The sequence below is a fragment of the Schistocerca gregaria genome, chromosome 7, assembly GCF_023897955.1.
Source record: "Schistocerca gregaria isolate iqSchGreg1 chromosome 7, iqSchGreg1.2, whole genome shotgun sequence".
NCBI classification, from domain to species: domain Eukaryota; kingdom Metazoa; phylum Arthropoda; class Insecta; order Orthoptera; family Acrididae; genus Schistocerca; species Schistocerca gregaria.
This window is the reverse complement of record NC_064926.1, coordinates 418,481,121-418,506,938: the sequence shown is the minus strand read 5'-3', so window position 1 is coordinate 418,506,938 and position 25,818 is coordinate 418,481,121. Positions and strand designations below refer to the sequence as shown.

The 25,818-nt window shown below is 41.6% G+C and overlaps 1 protein-coding gene across 1 annotated transcript in view; it reads left to right on the top strand.

The window, feature by feature from the left end:
* Positions 1 to 13,861, top strand: part of LOC126281948 (uncharacterized) — a 133,258-nt gene extending 119,397 nt beyond the window's left edge. The window contains exon 10 of the mRNA XM_049981307.1: positions 13,259 to 13,861. Coding sequence (XP_049837264.1) covers positions 13,259 to 13,381 — 123 coding nt within the window. The 3' untranslated portion in view covers positions 13,382 to 13,861. The remainder of the gene's footprint in view (positions 1 to 13,258) is intronic.
* Positions 13,862 to 25,818: the final 11,957 nt, after the last annotated feature.

The following is a 25,818-nucleotide window of genomic DNA, read 5'->3' as shown; positions in this document are numbered from 1 at the left end:
AAACATCAAGTGTAGCAGCCATCTTGAATACATGCTGTTACGGCACCACTTATGGGAACAGGTTGAACTAAGTTCGAAAACAAATGGGAATGATGTATCTACACACTGTAAAACTTTCACATATGTATAATGAAAACTGTGTTTTTTCAAAAATAGTGTGCATTTCTTTTGGAGTGACCCTCGTAATTTATTAATTCAGGTTCAGATTTCTATAGTAGTATTTAAAATTCTCATTGCTGGGTTGCACTCTCTCCCACTACTTAAATGTTCTGATCTCTCCTAAAGCATCTGCATTCAGCATCATTCAAACATCTCCAGATTGAGGTTGGAGGACAAGATGGGCAGAGAGAGAGGAAGGGGGGAGGAGATGGGAAGAGAGAGGGGAGAGAAGGAGAAGGAGCAGAAAGAGAGGCAGGGGAGGAAGTGATGGGCAGAGAGAAGCTATTGCCACATGGACTGTGCATTCAAATGTCAGTATTGAGTGTGCTGAGTTTCTGACATCACAGCAGAGAAAAATAATGTTGGGAAGTCTTTCCAAGCTTGGAGGGCAATATCAAGCATGACAGATATTCTGAATGTGCATTTGAACATAGACCAATGAGATGAAAGATCTCCATGTGCTTCACATGCAAGCCATCTCTTTTCTGTGCAGAATCAGGGAGATACTGTATTGGCATTCAGTTTAAGCCCATATTTGCTGGGTTTTATATTATAACCTATTTCCTTCAAATATGTCCCATTTCAGAGCACCAGTTAATTGAGGATCTCTCAGGAAGCCATCGTGTATTGGCAAAATTTTTTGTAATAAAATGAGTGCAAACATCAAATCAGTGGTTAAAGATTTTTTTAAATTGTGACTTGTGTGTTGTGAAAGTGCAGTTTCAGGGCAAAGGCACCCTGATGGCCTGACAAAACATTGTTCTTGGCATGATGTGTTATAATTAAATGCCAGATAATAACATATCTGCAGCTAAAACCTTCAGAAGATAGTAACATAAAAGGCAGATTCATCTATTGCAGAAGTCCAGTGGAGGTCAATGAATGGTGTGTGATGTGTAGCTGGTTCATGTCTCACTATATCCAATTTTTTATTACTCATCTTCACATTTTCTAGGTTTTGAGACTTTCTTATTAATTTAATGTAAGCATATTGTATAATATTCGATCTTAATTACTTGCAGTAAATATTTGGTACTTTCTTGTATATCACACATTCTAAAAATGGTGCTGGTGAAGAGAAACAGTGACAAAGGATAAAGCACATGGAGATTTCACTAAAAAGTGAGAATGATGAAATAATTGTATCTTACGTGGATGACAGTTGTAAATTTGCATTGCCTTATTTGGAAGCTTTTATTACCTGATGTCCTTAATGACTAGATGTGGAAGATTCTTTTTCCTCTTATAACTTGTTCATGGAGATTGAAGTTTTTATTTATGTATACTACAGGCACAGCAGCATGACTATTTCATGCCCAGGAATGTGTGCATTTCAATAAAACTAATAAAGGAATTTAATGCCCGTTGATTTCCTAAGCAAATGGTGTGATTTGTGAGCCAGATACAGCTGACAGCTGCCACTGGAACTTGCTGTGATCATGTGTACCATGTTGAGTCCCTTGTACTGTATGCTCAAGCCACATTGTTTCTAAGCACTCGCCAGCACTGTGGAGATGGTCAGCATTTCACTTGTTGAATTATATGGTTTATGGGACAACAACTGGAAGGAGGATGAGAAGGAAACATGTAGAGAGAATGAGGAGGAGATGTGTGTAGTATATGTGACGTGTCAGGCAAAGCAGCAGGTAAAAAGCTAGACATATATCTTAATCTGTTATATATAGAAAGCAGAGTGTATATGTGTATATCTGGGGTCTTCTTCCAAACCCATAGCTCAATTTCAACTGAATGATATGGTTCATGTGACAACAGCTGAAAAGAGGATGAGAAGGAGACATGCAGAGAGAACAGCAGGTCTCAAGAATATCAGCACTATGGTGTTTATAACTACCTAGCTCCAATAGGAACAGAGATACGGGCAAAAAAGTTTTTATTGCCGACCCCTGGCATATAGGCTGCCCTGCACAATGTGTGTGGAAACAGTGTCTGCCAAATCAACTTACTTTTTAGGGTAGCCTACACATCAGGGGCAAATGATCTTCAAGCCACTGATACGTAGCCGGCCCTGCATGACAGATGTTTTGTGGGAGTAGTATTGCCTCCTGTATTGAACTGTATTGCTGGGGTTACACATGCCAGTGAGTGTGGCTGGGGACAGGTTGAGATAGATAGGGAAGGGGGTGGACAGAGTGAAGAGGAGATGCAAATGGACAGAGAAAGAAGAGGTAGGAGACATGTATGAGGGAGATGGAAAGTGTAGAGAGCTAGTGGTCAGGTGTAAAATGAATGGGGGGAATTGGAGATATATTAAGAAAATGTGTGTGTGATTGGGTGGGTGTGTAAAAGAGGTGCAATCAAAAAGTAAAGGGAATTGGTGTACATATTCCTGAAGTATGTTTGCATTTTCAGCTGTGTCCACAGCTCGTGGTCTAGTGGATAGCGTTGCTGCCACTGGATCATGGGGTCCCAGGTTCGATTCGCAGCAGGGTTGGGGATTGTGTTGTCCTTGTCGTTTCATCATTCGTGACAATGCTAGATTGGAGTGTGGAAAAAATTGGGACTTCATACGGGTGCTGATGACCGCGCAGTTGAGCACCCCACAAACCAAACATCGTCATTATTTTCAGCTGTTTTGAATATTTATTTTATTGTTGACAGTCGAAAAGGTTATAATTGGGCAAATTTTTACTTTTAAAAAAGATGGATCAAGGAATTTTCATTAAATTTTGCTTTAAAAATGGAATGAAGTGCAGCACTGCATTTGAAATGTTGACTGTGGGTTTTGGTGAATCTGCTATGAGTAAGATGAGTTTATGAGTAACATAAATATTTCAAAGAGGCTCAAGGAGATATTGACGACAATGAATGCTTTTCAATTACTCTTTGCCCCCTTGCCGCGGCCACACCACCCTCTCTGCCCGTGACGGCCATGCCCTCCTCTCTGCCCACCACATCCCCCTCTCTGCTCACAGTTGCTGCATCCCCCTCTCTGCCTGCCACTGCCTCCTCTCCTCTCTCTTTCCACCTGTTGCCATCCCTTCTGCTTTCTGTCCGTCCCCGCCTCTCCCCTCTATATATCCTCCTACTTCTCCTAGAGCTACCTTTCTTTCCTGTCCTCTCTCTTTGTCCGTCTTCTGTTCCCACCTCTCTTTGTCTTCCGCCACCTTCTCCTCCTCTCTCTCTCTCTCCATCTCCTTTCCCCCCTCTTCCGTCCATCTCTTATGTCACCCCATTTGCACACCTACCTCCATGTCAGTGGCGATGATTCTTACCCCTACAGTAATTCTTTCCAAACAATAACTGGTGTGTTTATAATTACATCTGTCGTGGTAGGTTTTGTGTTAATTTTAAAACCATGCTTTTGATTCAAGTTTTTATTCTAAGAACAAGAAAACTGATGCTCTCATGTCTGCTACTCGATAGTGAATTTAATATTGGGGTTCATGTTCCTTATTGCATTTGCAAACTAGTCTATTTCATCCACTGTATCATAGAAGAGGGTGATTATATCATATCTGTAGCTTTTGCAATAAATTAGTTTATTTTTTAAATGGGCATTGGCACGGAAAAATTTATTTTCATGTGATTTATGTAAATAACAGCTAAAAGCCCTGCAAGACTGTTTTCCATTGGTAGATCATCTGGCTGCCTGTAGATTTTCTTGTTGACTTAGTAGTTATGTGCTAGAATTCATTCTAATGTCTGCGAGCTCATATCTCTGCCTTGTTAAGTTTGTTTCTTTAGTAAACTGCACTTAATTATTTAAGTAGTATCATGGACAGATATATGAAGGTCTGTTCAAAAAATTCTGGAATATTCATAATTTTGCACCAATGGTGTGTTGAAATTAAATGTGGTTGGCAGCGCTGCAAACTCCTGTGTATAATGTGTAACTGCCAGAAGTTTCATCATTGTATGTCTGTTAGTTATTGTTCAGTCCTGTATTGAGTAGAGCATTGTGTTGCACAGTTTGCGAATTTTGAGATAGCAGTATTAGAAGAGCAATCCGTCTGCATTAAATTTTGTGTGTAACTCAAGAAAACCTTCACCGAGACAAACCAAATGATGCAGGAAGCCTACTGTGGTGAGTGCTTAAGCTGTGCTTAGTATTACAAATGATTCTCATCGTTTAAAAATGCCCGGATGGAAGTTGTAGCTGAACCTCATTCAGGATGCCCTTCTATGTATACCAATGATGCTCATGTCAATGTCAACGAAATTTTGCCTGCCAATCAAAGGCTTACTCTCCGAGAGATAGCAGAAGAATGTAACATTTTAGTTGGATCATGTCGTGAAGTCCTGACATAGCATCTTGGAATGCATCATGTTGCCACCAACTTCATCCCACAGCTCATGACTCAAGACCAGAAAGACTTTTGCCTTGCTATCTGTAAAGAGCTTTTGGATTACACAAATGAGCACGAGATGTTCCTTAAGAGAATCTTAACTGGTGATTAGACATTGGTCTACAGGTATGATGTTGAGACCAAAGTTCAGTCTTCACAGTGAGTCGGGAAACATTCTCCAAGATCAAGAAAAGCTAGTCAGGTCAGGTCAAATCAAATGTCAAAGCCGAGCTGGTAGTTTTCTTTGACTCGGAAGGATTAGTTCAGTATGAATTCGTGCCATAGCGACAAACTATTAATCGATGGTACTATTGGGACATGTTGAATCGCCAGTGAGAAAATGTGAGAATGAAACATCATAAAATATGATAAGGCAATTTGTGGCTCTTGCATTATGATAATACACCCGTACCTTCATGCCTGTTGGTGTGACTATTGCACAAAAAACAAAATTACTGATCTGTCTCATCCTCTGTACTCTCCAGATCTGGCCCCTATGGACTTTTCTTATTGTCATAGATTAAAACCCAGTTGAAAGGATGAAGATATGCACAGAACCCCGGTTCACAGGAGATTTACTGTTCAGGATGAGAAGGAAAGACTGGTTGATGGCGATTGCATCGAATGAGATTTGAAAACCTGAGAGCTTAAAGGTGGAAGACAGCATAACGTGCAGACAGAGATTACTTCTTAAACATCATGCATGAGTTAATGAGAGTGAAAAGCTAAGTGCATTGTACGTAACAGGTGGAGGAGGCGGTGAAAAAGAATAGGTAGGAAAGACAATGAAAGATGTAGGAAACTAAAATTGAGTGATGCAAAGAGTAGTTACAATGGAGAAATTCTGAGACGGAAGAAATTAACGTAAATTAAACCAAGGTGTGTGGCAAGAACCTAGGACATGTTTTAGTGCTAGTTCCCACCTGCAGAGTTCTGAGAAACTGGTGTCTGGGGGAAGAATCCAGATGGCGCATATGATGAAATAGGTGCCAAGGTCATGAATGAAATGTTGTAGAGCTTGCTCTCAACAGTATATTGGGAGTTGCCATTATACCCTCTCTGCCTATGCCCATTCATCCTAATTAATAATTTGGTGGTAGTCATGCTGATGTAGGATTCCGAGCAGTATTTACATAATAGCTGGTATATGACATGTGTCGTTTAATAGCTGGTATATGACGTGTTGTTTTGCAGGTGGCTCATTACCTTTGATACTATATGTTTTGGCAGTTACAGGGCTGTTATAGGTAGTGGTAGGAGGGTGCAGAAGGAGCATAGGGTCTGACAAGAATATTGCAGAGTTGTAACATCTAAAGCACTCACCCCTCCTGAATAATCTATATTATTTAAAGGTCTCACTTTCAGCCCTAAACCTGCATTATCCACCACCACTACCTCAAGATCATCCCTTACAAGCTTTTCAAGAATTCTTCACATCCAGCACTGCTTCACAGCCCTTCCCCAGGTGCCTACAACATGACCATAACCTGTCATCTGACATGCTCTACATTCTCTAAAAGCTGATGATTCTATCATTATCCTTCCAGCAGGCAAAGGTCTACCACTCTAGTGCTTGACTGAAAGGAGTACGTTAGTGAAGGTCTACACCAGCTATATGACACCTCTACATAAAACGTCTGCCATCAAGTCCCATTCCTTTGATTCAAACTTACCTGCAGTCCCTCCTTAAAACATCACGCCTCTCACAAGGACTAACACCTCAATCCATAGAACTTCTCACCCCATCCAAACCACGCACCCCCAACTTCTACCTTCTTCCTAAGATCCACAAACCCAATCATCCATGCCTGTCTCACTCCCACCACACACCTTGCTTGTCACCATTGATGCCACTTTCCCCTGTACCAACATCCTCCACGTACATTGTTGGTCTGCTGCTGAACATTTCCTCAGTGAGCGGCCACCTGATTCCAAACCTATGACAGGTTTCCTACTTGCCTTAATCAATTTTATACTTAACAACTACTACTTCACCTTTGAGCGGCCGACATACCGACAGATCAGGGTTACGGCCATGGGAACCAAGATGGCTCCTTCCTGTGCCAACCTCTTCAGGGATCACCCGAGAGAGCTTCCCTGGGTCCATAAATCTTCAGCTGTTGGTTTCATTTCAATACATGATGACATCTGTATCATATGGATTTGTGGTGAGGCTGACCTGCTAAAATTCCTGGAATCTGTGAATACTTCCTCCCAATTAATTTTCACATGGTCCTATTCCGAATCCAATGCAACTTCCGTTGAAGTTGATTCCATCCTTACCGAAGGCCAGCTACACACTTCCATCCACATTAAACCTACCAACAAACAACAGTACATTCTGACAACTGCCATCCTTTCTATGTCAAATATTCCCTCCCTTACAGCCTTGGCATCCAAAGCAAATATATTTGTTTGGATGCAGACTCTTAACAGCAATACACCACCATTCTCACCTCAACCTTCACTGTGTGTAATCACCCCACCAGTCTCGCGAAAAAGCAGATTTCTAGGGCCATCACATCCAGTCCTGGTACTGCTGATCCCTCCAAAAAACGACTTTGGTGCACACCACTGGTGACTCAGTATTATCCTGGTCTGGAATGTGATAATCAGCTACTTCGACAGGGCCATTACTTCCTAAAATTGTGCCCTGAAATGAGATCCATTCGGTTTGAAATTTCGCCCACCACACCTAGAATAGCTTTCCGTCGCCCTTGCACTCTTCGCAATATTCTTGTGAAACCCTGTGCTCCTCTGGCACCTATCTCCCTACCTTATGGCTCCATACCCTGTGACCATCCCAGCTGCAAGACTTGTCCTATGCACCATCCTACCACCACCTATGACAGCCATATAACTGGTAAAACATATACTATCAAAGGGAGAGTCACCTGTGAACCGAAAAGTAATATACCAACTGTTATGTGAACACTGTTCGGCCTTCTACATCAGCACAACTACCACCAAATTATCAATTATGATGAATAGGCATAGGCAGATGGCGTATACCGACAACTTGCAATGTCCTGTTGCAGAGCATACTCTACAGCTTGACATTCGTGATCCCGGTGCCTATTTCACCACACACGCCATCTGGATTCTTCCACTAATCACCAGTTTCTCAGAACTCCACAGGTGGGAAATAGCACTACGACATGTCATTGGTTCTTGCCACCCACCTGGCTTTAATTTACATTAATTTCTTCCGTCTCAGAATTTCTTTGTTGTAACTACTCTTTGTTTCTCTCCGTTTTAGTTTTCTGCATCTTTCATTGTCTTTCCCATCTCTCTCCCCCTCACTCCCTCTCTCCCTCCCTCCCTCCTTTTTTTTCCACTGCCCCCTCCCACCTCTGTTACCCCAAAATCTACCCCTTTTTCCTAGATCTCTCTAGTTCTTTTTCTTCGCCCCTCTTCCTTCCCCTCCAACCCATTTGCCTGAAGAAGGAGCCACTGATTCTGAAAGACTGCCAATCACAACACTTTTTAATCTGTGTGTTCTGCCACCACTTGGTGAGTAGATTTTTTATCTATCCAATTAAATAATTTTATCTATAATTGATTGTTTTTGTTGTTATAAAATGTAGTGTGATAAAAACAAATATTGGTGTTTGGTGTACAGCTTATTAACTATATGAGAATGAGAAGCAGTTAAATAGTGAATAAGCTAATAAGCTTAAGTTGCTGGTTTGGAAAGGGGAGGGAAGCAACAGGTATCAATGCCTGAAATGACTATCATTTGCGAATATTGTTAATTATGTAGATTACTTGACAAATTGTCAGTAATTCTTTGTTATGGAGAACTCTTCTCTCTCTTAAATCTACATTGAGTTTGATTTTGTAAATCCTGATGGAGCTTTGATGAAGCTTGAATCAAGTCATTATACAGTCCAGGTGTTCAACAAAAACTTTCTTGTGTCCACCTCTCCTTCATCTTCATCTACATCTACATGACTACTCTGCAATTCACATTTAAGTGCTTGGCAGAGGGTTCATCGAACCACAATCATACTATCTCTCTACCATTCCACTCCCTAACAGCGCGCGGGAAAAACAAACACCTAAACCTTTCTGTTCGAGTTCTGATTTCTCGTATTTTATTTTGATGATCATTCCTACCTATGTAGGTTGGGCTCAACAAAATATTTTCACCGCGACGAAAAACGTCTTTGCTGTAATGACTTCCATCCCAATTCGCGTATCATATCTGCCACACTCTGTCTCCCCTATTACGTGATAATACAAAATGAGCTGCCATTTTTTTGCACCCTTTCGATGTCCTCCGTCAATCCCACCTGGTAAGGATCCCACACCGCGCAGCAATATTCTAACAGAGGACGAACGGGTGTAGTGTAAGCTGTCTCTTTAGTGGACTTGTTGCATCTTCTAAGTGTCCTGCCAATGAAACGCAACCTTTGGCTCGCCTTCCCCAAAATATTTTCTATGTGGTCTTTCCAACTGAAGCTGTTCGTAATTTTAACACCCAGGTACTTAGTTGAATTGACAGCCTTGAGAATTGTACTATTTATCGAGTAATCGAATTCCAACGGATTTCTTTTGGAACTCGTGTGGATCACCTCACATTTTTCGTTATTTAGCGTCAACTGCCACCTGCCACACCATACAGCAATCTTTTCTAAATCGCTTTGCAACTGATACTGGTCTTCCGATGACCTTACTAGACAGTAAATTACAGCATCATCTGCGAACAACCTAAGAGAACTGCTCAGATTGTCACCCAGGTCATTTATATAGATCAGGAACAGCAGAGGTCCCAGGACGCTTCCCTGGGGAACACCTGATATCACTTCAGTTTTACTCGATGATTTGCCTTCCATTAGTATGAACTGCGACCTTCCTGACAGGAAATCACGAATCCAGTCGCACAACTGAGACGATGCCCCATAGGCCCACAGCTTGATTAGAAGTCACTTGTGAGGAATGGTGTCAAAAGCTTTCCGGAAATCTAGAAATACGGAATCAACTTGAGATCCCCTGTCGATAGCGGCCATTACTTCGTGCGAATAAAGAGCTAGCTGCGTTGCACAAGAGTGATGTTTTCTGAAACCATGCTGATTACGTATCAATAGATCGTTTCCTTCGAGGTGATTCATAATGTTTGAATACAGTATATGCTCCAAAACCCTACTGCAAACCGACGTCAATGATATAGGTCTGCAGTTAGATGGATTACTTCTACTACCCTTCTTAAATACTGGTACGATCTGCGCAATTTTCCAGTCTGTAGGTACAGATCTATCGGTGAGCGAGCGGTTGTATATGAGTGCTAAGTAGGGAGCTATTGTATCAGCGTAATCTGAAAGGAACCTAATCGGTATACAATCTGGACCTGAAGACTTGCCCGTATCAAGCGATTTGAGTTGCTTCGCAACCCCTAAGGTATCTGCTTCTAAGAAACTCATGCTAGCAGCTGTTTGCATTTCAAATTCTGGAATATTCCATTCGTCTTCCTTGGTGAAGGAATTTCGGAAAACTGCGTTCAATAACTCCGCTTTAGCGGCACAGTCGTCGGTAACAGTACCATCGGCACTGCGCGGCGAAGGTATTGACTGCGTCTTGCCGCTTGTGTACTTTACATACAACCAGAATTTCTTCGGATTTTCTACCAAATTTCGAGACAATGTTTCGTTGTGGAACCTATTAAAGGCATCTCGCATTGAAGTCCATGCCAAATTTCTCGCGTCTGGCTAAAATTTACAATCTTCTGAACTTCGCATGCTTTTTCCGTTGCCTCTGCAACAGCATTCGGATCTGTTTTGTGTACCATGGGGGATCCGTTCCATCTCTTACCAATGAGGTATGAATCTCTCAATTGCTGTTGCTACTATATCTTTGAATTTGAGCCACATCTCATCTACATTTGCATAGTCAGTTTGGAAGGAATGGAGATTGTCTCTTAGGAAGGCTTTTAGTGACACTTTATCCGCTTTTTTAAATAAAATTATTTTGCGTTTGTTTCTGGTGGATTTGGAAGAAACGGTATTGAGCCTAGCTACAACGACCTTCTGATCACTAATCCCTGTATCAGTCATGATGCTCTCTATCAGCTCTGGGTTGTTTGTGGCTAAGAGGTCAGGTATGTTTTCGCAACCATTTACAATTCGCGTGGGTTCGTGGACTAACTGCTCGAAATAATTTTCGGAGAAAGCATTTAGGACAATCTCGGAAGATGTTTTCTGCGTACCACCGGTTATGAACAAGTATTTTTGCCAACATATCGAGGGAAGGTTGAAGTCCCCACCAACTATAACTGTATGAGTGGGGTATTTATTTGCTATGAGACTCAAATTTTCTCTGAACAGGTTCCACAACTATGTCATCGGAGTCAGGGGGTCGGTAGAAGGATCCAATTATTAACTTAGTTCGGCTGTTAAGTATAACTTTCCTTTGTATATTTATCAAAATTATCAGATATTTGCCAGATGAAAGTGACTGTGTTTTCTGATTTTTGTTGCCTGAAATGAAGCAATTAGCTCTCCACTCATTGGTGACTTTGTGTCTGGCTACCATAGGTCCTCAGCCTTTGCAGCAACTCTTCCCTTTCCGTGCTGTATGTCTAGAGTTCTGCTATTCTTTTTTCCCATTTTTTGGGCAACATATCTTGGGTATTTTCAGGAATGCATTCTGAAGTTTCGTGTAACAGATGACAGGGTAACACACAATTCCCAGCCCAAGGTCGAGAGGTAGGGTTCACACCCCCTGATACAGACCAGGCCTGGGGAAGTATGATTGCCTGAGCTGCTACCTTCCCAATGGGCAATTGCTCCCCCTATCTGAAGTTCAGGAAGTGTGACCTGAGGTGTGAACAGTCACCTAAGACAGGTGAGTCCATCTCTGAGGGAGCCCCCAGTCAGAAGGAGCATGCCATCGGACATGCTGGCAATCATGGGGGATTTTTTCGCAATGGGCAAATCATCTTCCTCTCAGTCTACATCTAACAAAAATAATTGGAATGAGGCTAAAGATTCAATGACTCTCCAAGCTGCATCTTAGTTCATCATGGTGTCATGTACTGAAGAAATTCAGTCTTGTTCTATAGTTAATCCAATGATTATTCAGAAAGGTGTTGATGCAATTACAGGTCCTGTGAAGTCCTGCGCTCACTTATGAAATGAGACTTTGCTTCTAGAGACCAATTGTGATATTAAAGCCCAACAATTGCTTGCAGCTTCACTCTTCCACAAATATCCTGTTTGTGTCAAGACACATCGTATTCTGAATTCTTCACATGGTGTTATTTACACTCGGCTGCTTGATGGTCTGACCAAGGGGGAATCCAACATTATCTCTAATCAGGGTGTCACTGCAGTCCACTGGGTAATGAAAAAGGTTAGTGCAAACGTAGTGCCTACACACACCCTTTTTCTCACATTTGAGCAATTAGTGCTTCCATCGAAGATTAAGATCATCACGATCCAACCATACATTCCAAACCCGATGTGTTGCTACCAGTGTCAACATTACAACCACACTTGCAATTCCTGTCAAACACAACCAAATGTGTTATTTGTGGTAGAGATGCTCATGAGAGCAATTGCCCACCTCTGCCCTCCCCCCCATCCCCACCCCTCTTCATCAATTGTAATGGCGACCTTGCTGCCTCATACCATGCAGCCAACAAGCATCTGTATCTTCATCTGCCAACTATGAAAGCTCTCAGAAATTGAACAAAGGCAAATGGTCTTCTCCTTCCCTGACTCAGAAATCCTCTTCAATACTGCCGCCATGTGATACCCTCACCAAGTTGACCTCCATTTTTCCCAGTGCACACTGCCAACCATTTTGCTGCCCTAGAGTCCACAGGCAGACCCAAGCAAAATGCTGACACCTCCATAGGTTTCATGGAACAGGATCCTTCAGCATCTGCGCCCTGTAGCATTGAGTCTTTGAAGGCTGGCACTCAGCAGCAGCTGAGGTGACTGCCCTCCATTTGTTCCCTCCTCCACATTCCCCTTTATGTTCTTCTCCAGGGGGATATTTGTGGTATTAGATCCAGTAAAGAAGAACTACAGCTGCTCTTGGAGTCACAGCGTCTGATTGTTTTCTGCCTCCAAGAAACGAAATTGTGTCCTCAAAATCGCTTCAGCCTCATGCGTTTACTTTTGGTATGCTTTGACCTTCCCCCTGAGGATGACATTCCAACACCCTTTTTGTCAACCACTTTGTTATCTAATCCAGTTCTCCATGAACTTATCTCCTTGAGCTGCATCTTCAGTGATATCTCAATCATCTGAACTCATGGAGCACTGACAATGGCTTTCGATTTTCCACTGACAAAACAGTTTGTATGAATTTCTGACAGTAGTTTTCTTCCACTGCCTTTACATCTTGGGCCTGTTGTTCTGTTCACTGAAACTGCAAAATTCCTGGGGCTTTTGGTTGATAGGATACTGTCTCGGTCCTCCCACGTCTTACCTGCCCGTACGTTGTACCCGGTACCTCTATCTCCTATGCTTCCTATGCGCTACTTCCTGGGGGTCAGATTAAACCACCATCCTCCGTTTATATTAAACCCTTGTCCGTTTGAAACTAGACTATAGGTGCTTCATTTATTCATCTGCACATCCATCCATCTTCCGCCGACTTAACACAATTCACCATTGTAGAACCACCACTTTCCATTTTAATTACTTCTCTAAATCAAGAGTAACATGTGGATAGAAATGCATTTTGCTGCAAACTGCTAAGTTTGAAAGTGCACCGCTATACAGATTTTTAAAAAAATATAAACTATAATTAAAATCACCAATCTTTTGTTATATCTCTTACAGATTAGTGCTCCTACGGACGTGACAGATACATCTGCTGCTTATGCATCACTCAGTGAACCAGAGACTGCAATTTTGAAGCTTGGTTATAATCATAAAGGGAAAAACCTCATATGGCCTACATAATTCAGCATCATCAGGCTTTGTCTGGTTGGGAGCATCCTACAAAAGCACTGGAGATAGTGCTAGACATGATGTGAGGTTAATCTCATGAAGAATTCTTTTAAAATGATGAAATTTCAGAATTCACTAGTGTCACTAAACTGAAACAAAGTGCGCAGTGATTCATACACGTGGAAAACTTTCAGAAACATGTGTACATATAATTATGGAGGGAGTTAATGCAGCATGATTTGCAGAATTGTTATTTTTATTGTTTTGATGTAAGGTTTTGATGAAACATTCACAGATGAATTTTAAACCTAAGCTAGATGCTCATTTCTTCCAATGAAAAAAATTAATTACTTTTTTTCACCACTCTTAAGGAATTACATAATATGTCAAAGAAGTGCTATGTTGTTCATTCACAATTTCACGTGAAGTCAAATCATGTAATGTAATTTTAATTTGACAAAATGTTAATAAACATACATAAATATTGTTGTATCTTCATGTCTTGAAGTCCTTTACCTTTAAAGATATAATTTCGATTTTTATTTTAACCTGTGAAATGCTCATAAAATATAGTCTGTTATCTTCAAATGTATTTTTTATTTATTTTTCCCCTCCCTCCCTCCCTTTTGACCTTGGAGGTTTGCTATTTAGTTGACAGAAATCATCAAGATCCTCAAAATACCTCTTTGCCATCTATTTAGTAACCCATCATTCGTCCAAAGCCAACCTAGCTCAATTCGTACCTGCATCCCACTGTGTTCCTCCTCCAGTCCCATCTATCTCCTAATAAACTACTTTTGTTTTCCACCCCAGCTCCATTAGTGGAAATTCTCTGTACCCTCTTCTGGGTCCTCAACCTTCTCCTTTACTTCTCTCGATGTAGACCCAGCAGACACCTAACTTGTCCCTGCAAGCAACTATCTGTTACACAATAGGATAAGACCTGCATCTGTAGCCAAGGTCTCTAACACATGTCTGTGCAGTGGCAATGACACATCAGAGGTAAGTCGGTTCAAATCATGTTCATGGATAACATTTTCACTGCCAGTATTTTGTTGGCAAGGGAAGGACAGGTGATGGTGTGAAGTTCATGTCACCAGTCCTTGCACCGATGTCCTGGATTAAATTCCAAACTTTCCTGCAGCCTCTCATGAAGTGTCACTGTAGCTGGTAATCCGTCCATCAGGTAAGCCCCCTTGACGCTATTCAAGGAGTATGCTATATGCTGGCACTGGGTTTCACCCTGTCTCTTCCAGGTTTCACCCTCTCCCTTCATCACCATCATCTTCCTAAAATACTGCACTATACATTTATACATCAATTCACTCATCTACACTCCTCAAATAGACATATGACACAACTCACACACATCTACAAGGAAAGAAGTCAATGTGCACAGACACATCCTTTCTGCTCAGTGGCTGAGCCCACCCCGTGGGATATCCCAGCTATGTCATAAGACATTTAAATTTAATTTCTTCATGCACAATCTATCATGGCCTCCTTCAGTCTATCCCCCCCCCCCCTTTACCATTCCATATCTATTTTATTTACCTGGTGAAAACCATTATTCAGGGTCACAGCATTGGGAAACATAATGGCTGTGTATATATATGATGGTCTTAATGAAGGACTTTGTTTCAAAGCTGAACAATTTCCCTTTTGTTACTCCATTCCTGTGTAATGCATTGTGCTTCCACCTTTATTTTGTGAGCGACAGTCTGTCCCCTGATACAAAATGAGTAGGATGGTTTGTTCCATTGAATATGCCCTTGTGTGAAACCCAAATTTTGCAGCATACAGTTAGAGTAGAGACAAAATATCTGGAAAAGTAGTATATTTTGTTTACTATTTTAAAGCAGCTTCTGTTCTAGTTAATTCGCTAAAGAGACGAAGTCTGAATCGGTCCACTTGAGATACCAATAAATCTGGCTGCTCCTCAGAATTCTACGTATGGCCATCTGCACGATCTGAAACACTGCAGGGTGAAGAGGATGTGTTGTATACTCTAGAGGTCTTCCAATAAATGTCGCACAATGCACAAAAGGTCACAAGTTTGAGTCCATACCTCCTTTTACTTTTTATACTATATTTCAGCTGCTGCCAAAGGACTCTGTCTGATGGAATACCAAAAATAGTCTATTTCAGTTTCTAACTCACTAGTAAAAACAAAAGCTTCTGCCAAAGAGCTCATGGGTATGTCAAGATCAGAACAGTTTATGCTCGAGTTTCATCGTTCTGTGCTGAATAACCACCACTGGGCGCCATGGTACCAGCTGCTGTCCAACCAGTAGATCGCAGTACAGCACACAAACAGACGTTTCTGTTCTTGCATTTTTATCACAAATTGTATCTTATTGTAGTTTGATTTTTTGCACAAAGTAACTTTGCTAAACAGAGTGAATACCGTGCAGTTACACAAGATCCTTAGGTTGCTATGAATGTATTTATCAAGTTTTAATTTCTTATTTGAACTTCACTAGTATTTGTTGTCTTGTTATGTCCTGGATTTTGCATACTTCTGTAATATGCAAGTTGTTTAACTGTTATAAAATGAAGTCACATGAAGAAAAATGTCTTAACCTTTGTGAATGTTCTCTCATTGCTATAGTAGTTGCTAAGGCAGATATCTCACAAAGTAAAAGATGAGAGAGATCATAATTCACTCATGAAATAACCTTCCTGCAGTTGAATTAAATTTTATGACTGTCACTTATTATGCAAGAATTGTTCAGAATATGCCATCAAAATTCAAAGTAAATATCTAATGAACTTAATAGGAGAAATCAGCTCCAGCACTGCAAGTCTGTAGACTATCACTAAGTTCACAAAACCAGAGAAGGAAAGTTGCTGCTCACCATTTAGCGGAGATACTGAGTCGTGATAGGCATAATAAAGATTCACACAATCATAGCTTTTGGCCATTAAGGCTTTTGTCAGCAATAGACACACACACACACACACACACACACACACACACACACGTCTGCAGTCTCGGAGAGCTGATACTACACTGCGAGCAGCAGCACCAGTGCATGATGAGAGTGGCGACTGGGTGGGGTAAGAAGGAGGCTGGGGCAGGGAGGGGGAGTGATAGTATGGTGAGAGTGGCGGACAATGAAGTGTTGCAGTTTAGACAGATTGCAGGAGAGAAGGTGCCGAGGAGGGAGGGCGTAAGTAGTGGCAAGTAGAGAAATTAAAAGACTGGGTGTGGTGGTGAAATGACGGCTGTGTACTGCTGGAATGGGAACAGGGAGAGGCTGGATGGGTGAGGACAGTGACTAACGAAGGTTGAGGCCAGGAGGGTTACGGGAACATAGGATGTGTTGCAGGGAAAGTTCCAACCTGCACAGTTCATAAAAGCTGGTGTTGGAGGGAAGGATCCATATGGCACAGGCTGTGAAGCAGTCATTAACATGAGGGGTGTCATGTTTGGCAGCGTGTTCAGCAACAGAGTGGTCCACTTGTTTTTTGGCCACAGTTTGTCGGTGACCGTTCATGCGGACAGACAGCTTGTTGGTTATCATGCCTACATAGAATGCAGCACAGTGGTTGCAGCTTAGCTTGTAAATCACGACTGGTTTCACAGGTAGCCCTGCCTTTGATGGGATAGGCAATGTTAGTGACCAGACTGGAGTATATGGTGGTAGGAGGATGTATGGGACAGGTCTTGCATCTAGGTCTATTACAGGGGTTTGAGCCATGAGGTAAGGGATTGGGAGCAGGGGATGTGTAATGATGTAGGAGTATTTTGTATAGGTTCAGTGGACGGCGGAATACCACAGTAGGAGGGGTGGGAAGGAGAGTGGGTAGGACATTTCTCATTTCAGGGCACGATGAGAGGTAATCGAAACCCTGGCAGAGAATGTAATTCAGTTGCTGCAGTCCCAGATGGCACTGAGTTATGAGGGGAACGCTCATCTGTGGCCAGACTGTTGTTTTTGCGCAAGGATGGGAGTATAGTTACAGTCAGTGAAGGCTTCAGTGAGACCCTCAGTATATTTAGAGAAGGACTGCTCATCACTGCAGATGTGACGACCACGGGTCACTAGGCTGTACGGAAGGGACTACTTGGTATGGAATAGGTGGCAGCTGTCGAAGTGGAGATATTGCTGGTGGTTAGTAGGTTTGATATGGCTGGAGGTACTGATGTAGCCATCTCTGAGATGGAGGTCAACACCTAGGAAAGTGGCTTGTTGGGTTGAGTAGGACCAGGTGAAGCAAATGGGGGAGAAGTTGTTGAGGTTCTGGAGGAATGTGAATAAGGTGTCCTCACCTTCAATCCAGATAGCAAAGATGTCATCAGTGAATCTGAACCAGGTGAGGGGTTTAGGATTCTGGGTTTTTAGGAAGGATTCCTCTAGGTGGCCCATGAATAGGTTAGCATAGGGTGGTGCCATGCGGGTGCCCATAGCCATACCGCGGATTTGTTTGTAGGTAATCCCTTCAAAGGAGAAGTAATTGTTGGTGAGGATATAGTTGGTCATGGAGACTAGGAAGAAGGTTGTTGGTTTGGAATCCATAGGGCGTCTGGAAAGTTAGTGTTCGATAGCAGTAAGGCCATGGGCATTAGGGATGTTAGTGTACAGGGAGGTGGCATCAATAGTGACAAACAGGGCATCAAGTGGTAAAGGGAAAGGAACTCTGGAGAGTTGGTCGAGGAAATGGTTGGTATCTTTTATACAGGAGGGTAGGTTCTGGGTAATACGTTGAAGGTGCTGGTCTATGAGAGTTGAGATTCTCTCAGTGGGGGCACAGTAACTGGCCACAATGTGGCGTCATGGGTGGTTGGTTTTATGGACTTCAGGAAGCATGTAGAAGGTGGGAGTGTGGAGAGTGGTGGGGGTAAGTAGAGAGATGGACTCTGGGGAGAGGTTCTGGGATGGGCCTAAGGATTTGAGTACTGACTGGGGATCCTGCTGGATTGCTGGCATGGGATCACTGTGGCATGGTTTGTAGGTGGAAGTATCTGACAGCCACGTAATCCTTACGGTCCAAAACAACGGTGGTGGAGCCTTTGTCTGCAGGTAGGATTATAAGATCGGGATCAGTTTTTAGATGGTGGACTGCGGTTCTTTCTGTGGATGTAAGGTTAGTATGTGATTTACGAGTTAAGCTGCAACCACTGTGCAACATTCTATGTAGGTATGACAACCAATAAGCTGTCTGTCACATGAATGGCCACCGACAAACTGTGGCAAAAAAACAAGTGGACCACCCTGTTACTGAACACGCTGCCAAACATGATACCCCTCATGTCAATGACTGCTTCACAGCCTGTACCATATGGATCCTTCCCACCAACACCAGCTTTTCAAAATTGCGCAGGTGGGAACTTTGCCTGCAATACATCCTGCGTTCCCGTAGCCCTCCTGGCCTCAACCTTCATTAGTCACTGTCCTCACCCATCCAGCCCCCTCCCTGTTCCCATTCCAGCACTACACGCTGTCATTTCACTGCCACACCCAGTCTTTTAATTTCTCTCCTTTCCACTACTTACCCCTTCCCCCCTCCGCACCTTCTCTCCTGCCATCTGTCTAAACTGCAACACTTCACTGTCTGCCACTCCCACCATACTATCCCTCTGCCTCCTCCTTACCCCCACCCAGTCGCCACTCCCATCATGCACTTGTGTGTGTGTGTGTGTGTGTGTGTGTGTGTGTGTGTACTGCTGACAAAGGCCTTAGTGCCCAAAAGCTATGATTATGTGAATCTTTTTATTGTGCCTATCACAACTCAGTTGTTTGACTACGTTGACAAACATTTTTACATATGGCCTCAAAGGAGTCGTTTCCTTGGTCATTGTTTTGTGATGGCACCAAGACATGCCAAGTGCATGAGTATGAGATTTTAGTACCTATATATTCAAATACTAATGGTCTATGTATCTCAGAGTTGTGGAAGTATGTGTAGTTACTATCATTTCAGTTGTATAGCAAATGTTAATAGTTGTTATGCAGTTATTTGCAGAATTAATATAATTAAAACAATGGACTTTGCAGTCATTTTTGTATCATTATCAGCTAATAAATTGAGGACTATTTTTGTTCATACCCAACTCCTTGTGGCTGCTGAGAGTCCCCTGTTCTAATATGTTTGTTGCAGTATGTGTTCTGGTACTGTGCATTAATTTGTATTTCTTGATTGATTTGATGCTGGTGTACAGGAAATTGGGTACAATATCTTGTTTGACGTTTTGACCTTTGCTCTTTGCAACTTTACGCACCAACTGAAAATATACTGCACCAAAGTGGAACATGTGGCTGCCAGCGAACAGACGGCATCAGGCATGAACCCTTCCCGTGTCTGCTGATGGCCTCACAGCAGTCAACGTGTTAAGTCACATCACTCAAATAGATACCAGATATAAGAGGTGGTGTTTTGAAATTGATCTTGAGATGTGTTTGATAAACAGAGGCACATGATTTAATGGTGAAGTTTCACCTGTCATATAGTATGTAAAAATATTGTTTACAAACAAGGTGCATAAAGAAACATTACGCATGGAAAAATAACAGTGAGATAAAATGTGAAGCAAGCTGTGTTGAGTAGTATTATTTACAGTAATAACTAATTTCATGAAAAACTGCAGATACTATTTGTGATTATGCATTTGATTAAGCTACAGCATAAATATATGTTGCAGCTACTTAGTGTAAATTTCACTTCATTTTATACCGGAAAGCTAAAATAAAGATGTCATGGAAGTTTTATTTGCAAATTCTCAGAAATAAACAAACAACAGTTTCCCAATGAAAAGTGCTCGAAGATTGTTTTCAATGGACATGTTCATATGGATTTTTCAGCCTAATGAATCTTATGTTATTTTAGTAATTGTGGTATGGGGACCACACACACAGAACAGGTATCTCATACAACAAAAAAGATCTTTGCACATGTTTACGTTCAGCACTGACTGCCAGCTGTGACAACACTTTACAAAATTCATGAGACAGGCAACACAACAGTCAGAACAGTTCAGAAATCATTCAGTAAGTCACCAGGAGATGGGCCGGAATTCAATTTAATATTGCTTTCAGAGAAATATTGGATTGAAAATGGAGTACTACTTAGGATATTAGTGTTCTCGAAATTGTATGTGGATACTTCCCAGACAAACTTTCTGATAGCCTAAAGAACTGTTAGAGTGAAACTATCAGAACTATATTAAGACCACAGTGCAAGAGCTCAAGGAAGCAAGTAAATACTCTTCCGTTTGCTGAGTTTGGTTAATCTATTATTGTTGTTTGGAATTCTCTCTGCTGAGGTGTACTGAAAATAATAAACCTTACGCACAAGGCACATTGTGCTTTCCACTTTTCTTGGCAAACTGTCAGTAGCACTGTGAGTAGATGATATTAGTGCATAAGTTCATAGCCTTTTATGTTTTGCATGTCGGTATTCTTGTTGCTGTGGGTTTATTTATTAATTCCTATTTTTTTATTTGTAGTTCAGTGTTGCTATTTGAGTTTACATATGACCATTTGGAGGTAGTGAGTGGAGTTGTGGACACTAAAAAACTGAGTGCTAGGTGGAGAAATTGGAACATTTCTGACTTTATCTGTCTGATTTCAGCAGAAGTGTGACAGCAGCAGAGGCAGCCAGAAACATTTGAACTGTGTATAGGGATCATGCAATTGGACAGGGCACGGCATCGTTTTGATATTAGTTACTCTCCACCTTCGGGGGTTTGATGAATATCGTTTAAACATATTAATCCACAATGATCCACTCAGTGTACTTAAGAATTGGCAAATGTGATGAACTGTGACCATTCTATCGTGCAACACTTGCTTGCAAATGAGGATGGTTCCAAAATCGAGTGTATGGGTACTGCATGCTCTAAGCTAAAATCACAAAAATCAGTAATTGGCCCTGTGTGCATCTCTGCTTGCTCATCAACAATTGGCTTGTGAACAACACCAACCATTCCCCTATCCTGTATCACTATTGGCAATTAGAAATGGTGCCTTTGTGCTAGCATAAGGAAAGGAAACGAATGGTTCAGCCAAATAAAGCAGCAACTCCCCGTACAAAGACCTGTGCACGTTCACAAATGATAAGGTTTTGCATGTCGTGGAACAGTGATGGTGTGGTTTACTACAAATTGCTTTCCTGAGGTTTAACCATCACTGCTGACATTTATTGTCAACAACTGAGACATCTTGCAGACGCAATCCAAGAACAACTACCAGGAAGATTTTTGAAGTGTTGCTAGTCCATGATAGTGCCTTCCCGCATTCTGCTTGACTGACAAAACAAACTATACAGTAGGTTGGCTGGGAAGTCATTCACCTACCTTATTCACCTGATCTTGACACCTCAGATTTTTACCTTTTCTTCTCTCTTCAAGGCATTTCCATTCTGGATAAAAATGTACTCCGAACATGGAAAAGTTCTTTGCCTCAAAACCAAGTGATTTCTACAGTAGTGGAATCAAAAAGTTACCACAGCTTTGGGAGACTGTTGTAAATAGTGAAGGAGAATACGAGTATATTATTGAAGACTAGAAGTCTGTTATAGGTATCTGTTGTGTTCCTTAAACTTATGGAAAAACAGTAAAAACTTATGCACCAACCCAATACCAATAACTGCGTAGCACCACCACTATTTTTGGATGTTACTGCAGAAACAAGCAACTCAGCTGCAGCAGTTGAAGAAGCAGGCAGTTGGTGGGTACTATGGTGTCAGCATGCTGGTGCAGCAACTGGGTTGTTACGCATTGCAAGACAGGCTAGGCTAAGCACCACTATCCTAACAACATAGCGGTATGGCTGGGCTCTTCCAGGTCCATGTGTTTCTGGTCCCGAACAAGGCTGAGAGCAGCGTGTCAGCACAGCAAGTGTGCCTTATAAATAAGTCAATTTTAGCAGAGGTATCAGCAGTCTGCAGTGCCTACTATGATGATAGGGCTACACTGGGTGCCTGAGCAATGCAATGCAGCAAGCGACCATCATTAAATTGGGCATCTAATACCACACCGTGTTCTAGCATCAAGTGCTCCTTCCTGATGCAGGGCAGCAGATCAAGACTGGGTCAGTACAGCCACTCATCCTTCTGGACTGGTGTGGGCACCTTGTGCCAAGCGCTACCACCTTCAGGGGAAAGCTCAAACACCAGAGCCTGGCATCCCCTGCAAATATTCTGGCAGTCTTCCATGCCACTGCACCACCCATGAGCAACTGAGGTGCACGCTACTGGGTGAGTTGCTGGTGCCAGCACTTCTGGATGCAAAGGCAAAGGCCCACTGGCCGCCACCACCACATACCACACTCCATCCTCATCACATGCCAAGTGGGGATGTGGTTGTTGCATGTGATGCTACAAACATAACTTCATGAGTTTTATTAAAAACATTAACTTTTGATGCAATGTAAGAAAAGATAGGTTGCTACTTACCATAAAGAGACATGTTAACCTGCTGACAGGCACGATTGAAAGACACTCAAGCATAAGCTTTCAGCCACAGCCTTCATCCGTAAAAGAAAGGGAAACACACATTATTCATTACCACAAGCAAGCACACCTCATGCACACATGACTGCAAACTCCAGCAGCCTACCTGGAGTTTCCATTGTTTGATTTTAACTTTTGACGTTGTTTATCTGAGCTGGCATTGACCTGCATTCTCACCACAACTCAATGCTGCATTGCAACCCAACCCTGTACATAATTGGCCTTGTCTTCTCCAGCTAATGTCAGAAAATTCAACCTCCGCACTGCACGAGGCCACAATGGCAGCTCGCAGTGTCATCAAAAAGTGAGAGAATGAACATACTGTTTGATTCTACTTTCATGTGCAGAGGAGATGGGTTCTAAGTGGCAGATTCATCTGAACTGCTAGGCTCTTTAAGAAAGCTGTTAGAACTTGGTGATGTGTTACAATTTCACGGTAATATCAGGGAACAGTGTTTTGAAAATCAGTGGCAGTGGTGTGTCTCATGCATGGGGTCGAGATGGATAATGAGGAGGCATAAAATATAAGTTACATATTGTAACTGTGTGTGAGCTGGTGTGAATTGATGGTGTGTGTGCTTTTGTGTATTGGGATAAAGGTTCCACAATGACAGAGACCAGGACACAGGGTTTTGTCCAGCAGGGTGTGGTGCAGCTCTCACTTAATGAGATAGCACAGTTGATAGCAAACAAGATGGTGTTACTATGTTGAATTGTGATTAAAGATGAGCAGTTAATATTAGTCGGGCAGCCTGATTCTCAGATAGATCCAGCTGCCATCAACTTAATTACTCTCTTTTTTTCTGGTAAGGCAGCTGAGCACATAATGCCTTTTTTGGATGACTTGTTGTCATCAGCAAAGGTGGGTAGTTGGTCGATGATCAGTTACTGCAGGTAATGAAATTATGGTTGGCTGGGGGATTGAAGATGATTGTTAGGTTTATAGCAAACAGTGTCTGAATTTCAAGAGAGTTGTCCTACTGAGAATGCCACTTACATGTTCACTCACCAAATTTTATGTGGATTAAATAATAAAATAATACTGGTTGGTGTTTTTTGCCCCCTGTCTAAGGCATCTAACTGTGTGCCTCACAACATTCTCTTATATAAATTGAAATGTTATGGGATTAATGGTATAGCCAACCAACTGACAATGTCATATCTATCCAAAAGGATGTGGACATTTGTACTTGGTGATTCAACCATTGTAGTCCAAGGACATAATGCTGACTGGTGAGAAATTATGTATGGGGTTCCCCAAGGCTCAATCTTTGGTCCACTATTTTCCTCATGTATGTAAATGATCTTCCATCTAACATACAAGCACAATTAGCTTTGCAGATGACACTAATAATGTAACAAATCCAAGCATACATAAGAAGAAATAGTAAACAAGCTCCTTGAAAGTATCATTGACTGGTTTTCTGTGAATGGTCTCACCCTCAAAATCACAAAGACTACTGCACAACTAAAGGTACTACATCAGTGATAAGGGAGGAAATAATAAACAGCGTGGAGACTTCAAAATTCTTAGGTGTCCATATTGATGAGAACTGAGATCGGAAAAAGCAAACTTTGGAACTCCTAAAATCTAAAATAACTTAGTTTAGCCATATTTGCACATAGAATCATTGCAAATATTGAAAAGAGACAAATCACTAAGTTGACATATTTTCATTCAATAATGTTGTGTGAAATAATCTTTAAGAAAGAAAACCTGCACTGCTCAAATTATGCTGTAAGAATAATATGTGGTGCTTGTCCACAATCAGCTTGCTCACTTCTGTTTAAGGAGTTGGGCTGTCTGACTACTGCTTCATGTGTGTGTATTCCCTCATGAAGTTTGCTGTAAATAATCCACTGCAGTTCAAGCCATAGTTAAAAATAATGAGGATGATGGGTTCAACAGGTGCAGAAATGTATCTAAAAGGAAAAGCTTTTACAGTGTTATAGGTATTTTCAATAGAATACAAATAAAATATGCCTTGACTGAAATGTGTATTGCATTTTGCATTCCTAGCTCATGCCATTCTTCCATCAACAATAAAACACTCCAATTTCTAATACTTATGTAAGAAAGATTATAGAGAGAACATTAACAATTACTCACCTGGTTAACTGAATAACCTGTCGTCATCTACAGAAGGTATATCAAAGACTCCAACAGTATCATCATGTTAAGGCTCTATTGTAATATTTGCCTTGGGACAGAGTTTACAATGATTGTTGCTATTATTTGGCTTAATTTCATGATATCAACATTAATTTCCTACCAAAACAAGTCAACATACAACATGGAGTTAGGAACACAAAGAGTATTATGCTAAACTAAGAGATTTCTGCATTATCAAACTGAAATTAATGGGATTCTAGTTACCACAGTTAGCTTAAGATCCTCCCTAAAGTTATCTCTGAGGTAAAACAACTAGCAATTAAACCAAATGTTTATAAAAGCATTGTGGATTCTCTTCAGACACTAAAAATTACATTCTTTCTACACAAATGGTTAATGTATAATAATTGTGGTGTGTATTGTGTACTGAACCAGGGACCTAGAAACAACGGAGAGGCTTTGTCTCGCCGTAGCCTTCAGTGGTTCAGAACCCCACAACAGTGCACCCACCCGCCTGCTGCCCCACACTGAACCCTGGGTTATTGTGCAGTTAGCCCCCCCCCCCCCCCCCCCCCCTCCCAGGAAAATGAACAATGGCCTGGGTTTTGTAGTTGAGTCCATCTCACACATTTCGTTTGTCGGAGAAAAAAAGAAATAAGTGTACTTGATACATTTTTCCTGTAAACTTTTCAGGTATTTATACAGACAGACCAATTTTTTCCACAAGTGATCATGTGGATGACTAATATAACTGGTGCAGCTAGTTATGAAGAAAAATTCTAACGTAAACTCTGGGCTTAGAAGGAAAGGGCCTTAAATCTAAAAAAGTAATTTTGAGAAAATTGATTTTAAAGTTTGAATGTGTGTGCCAACTATTTTT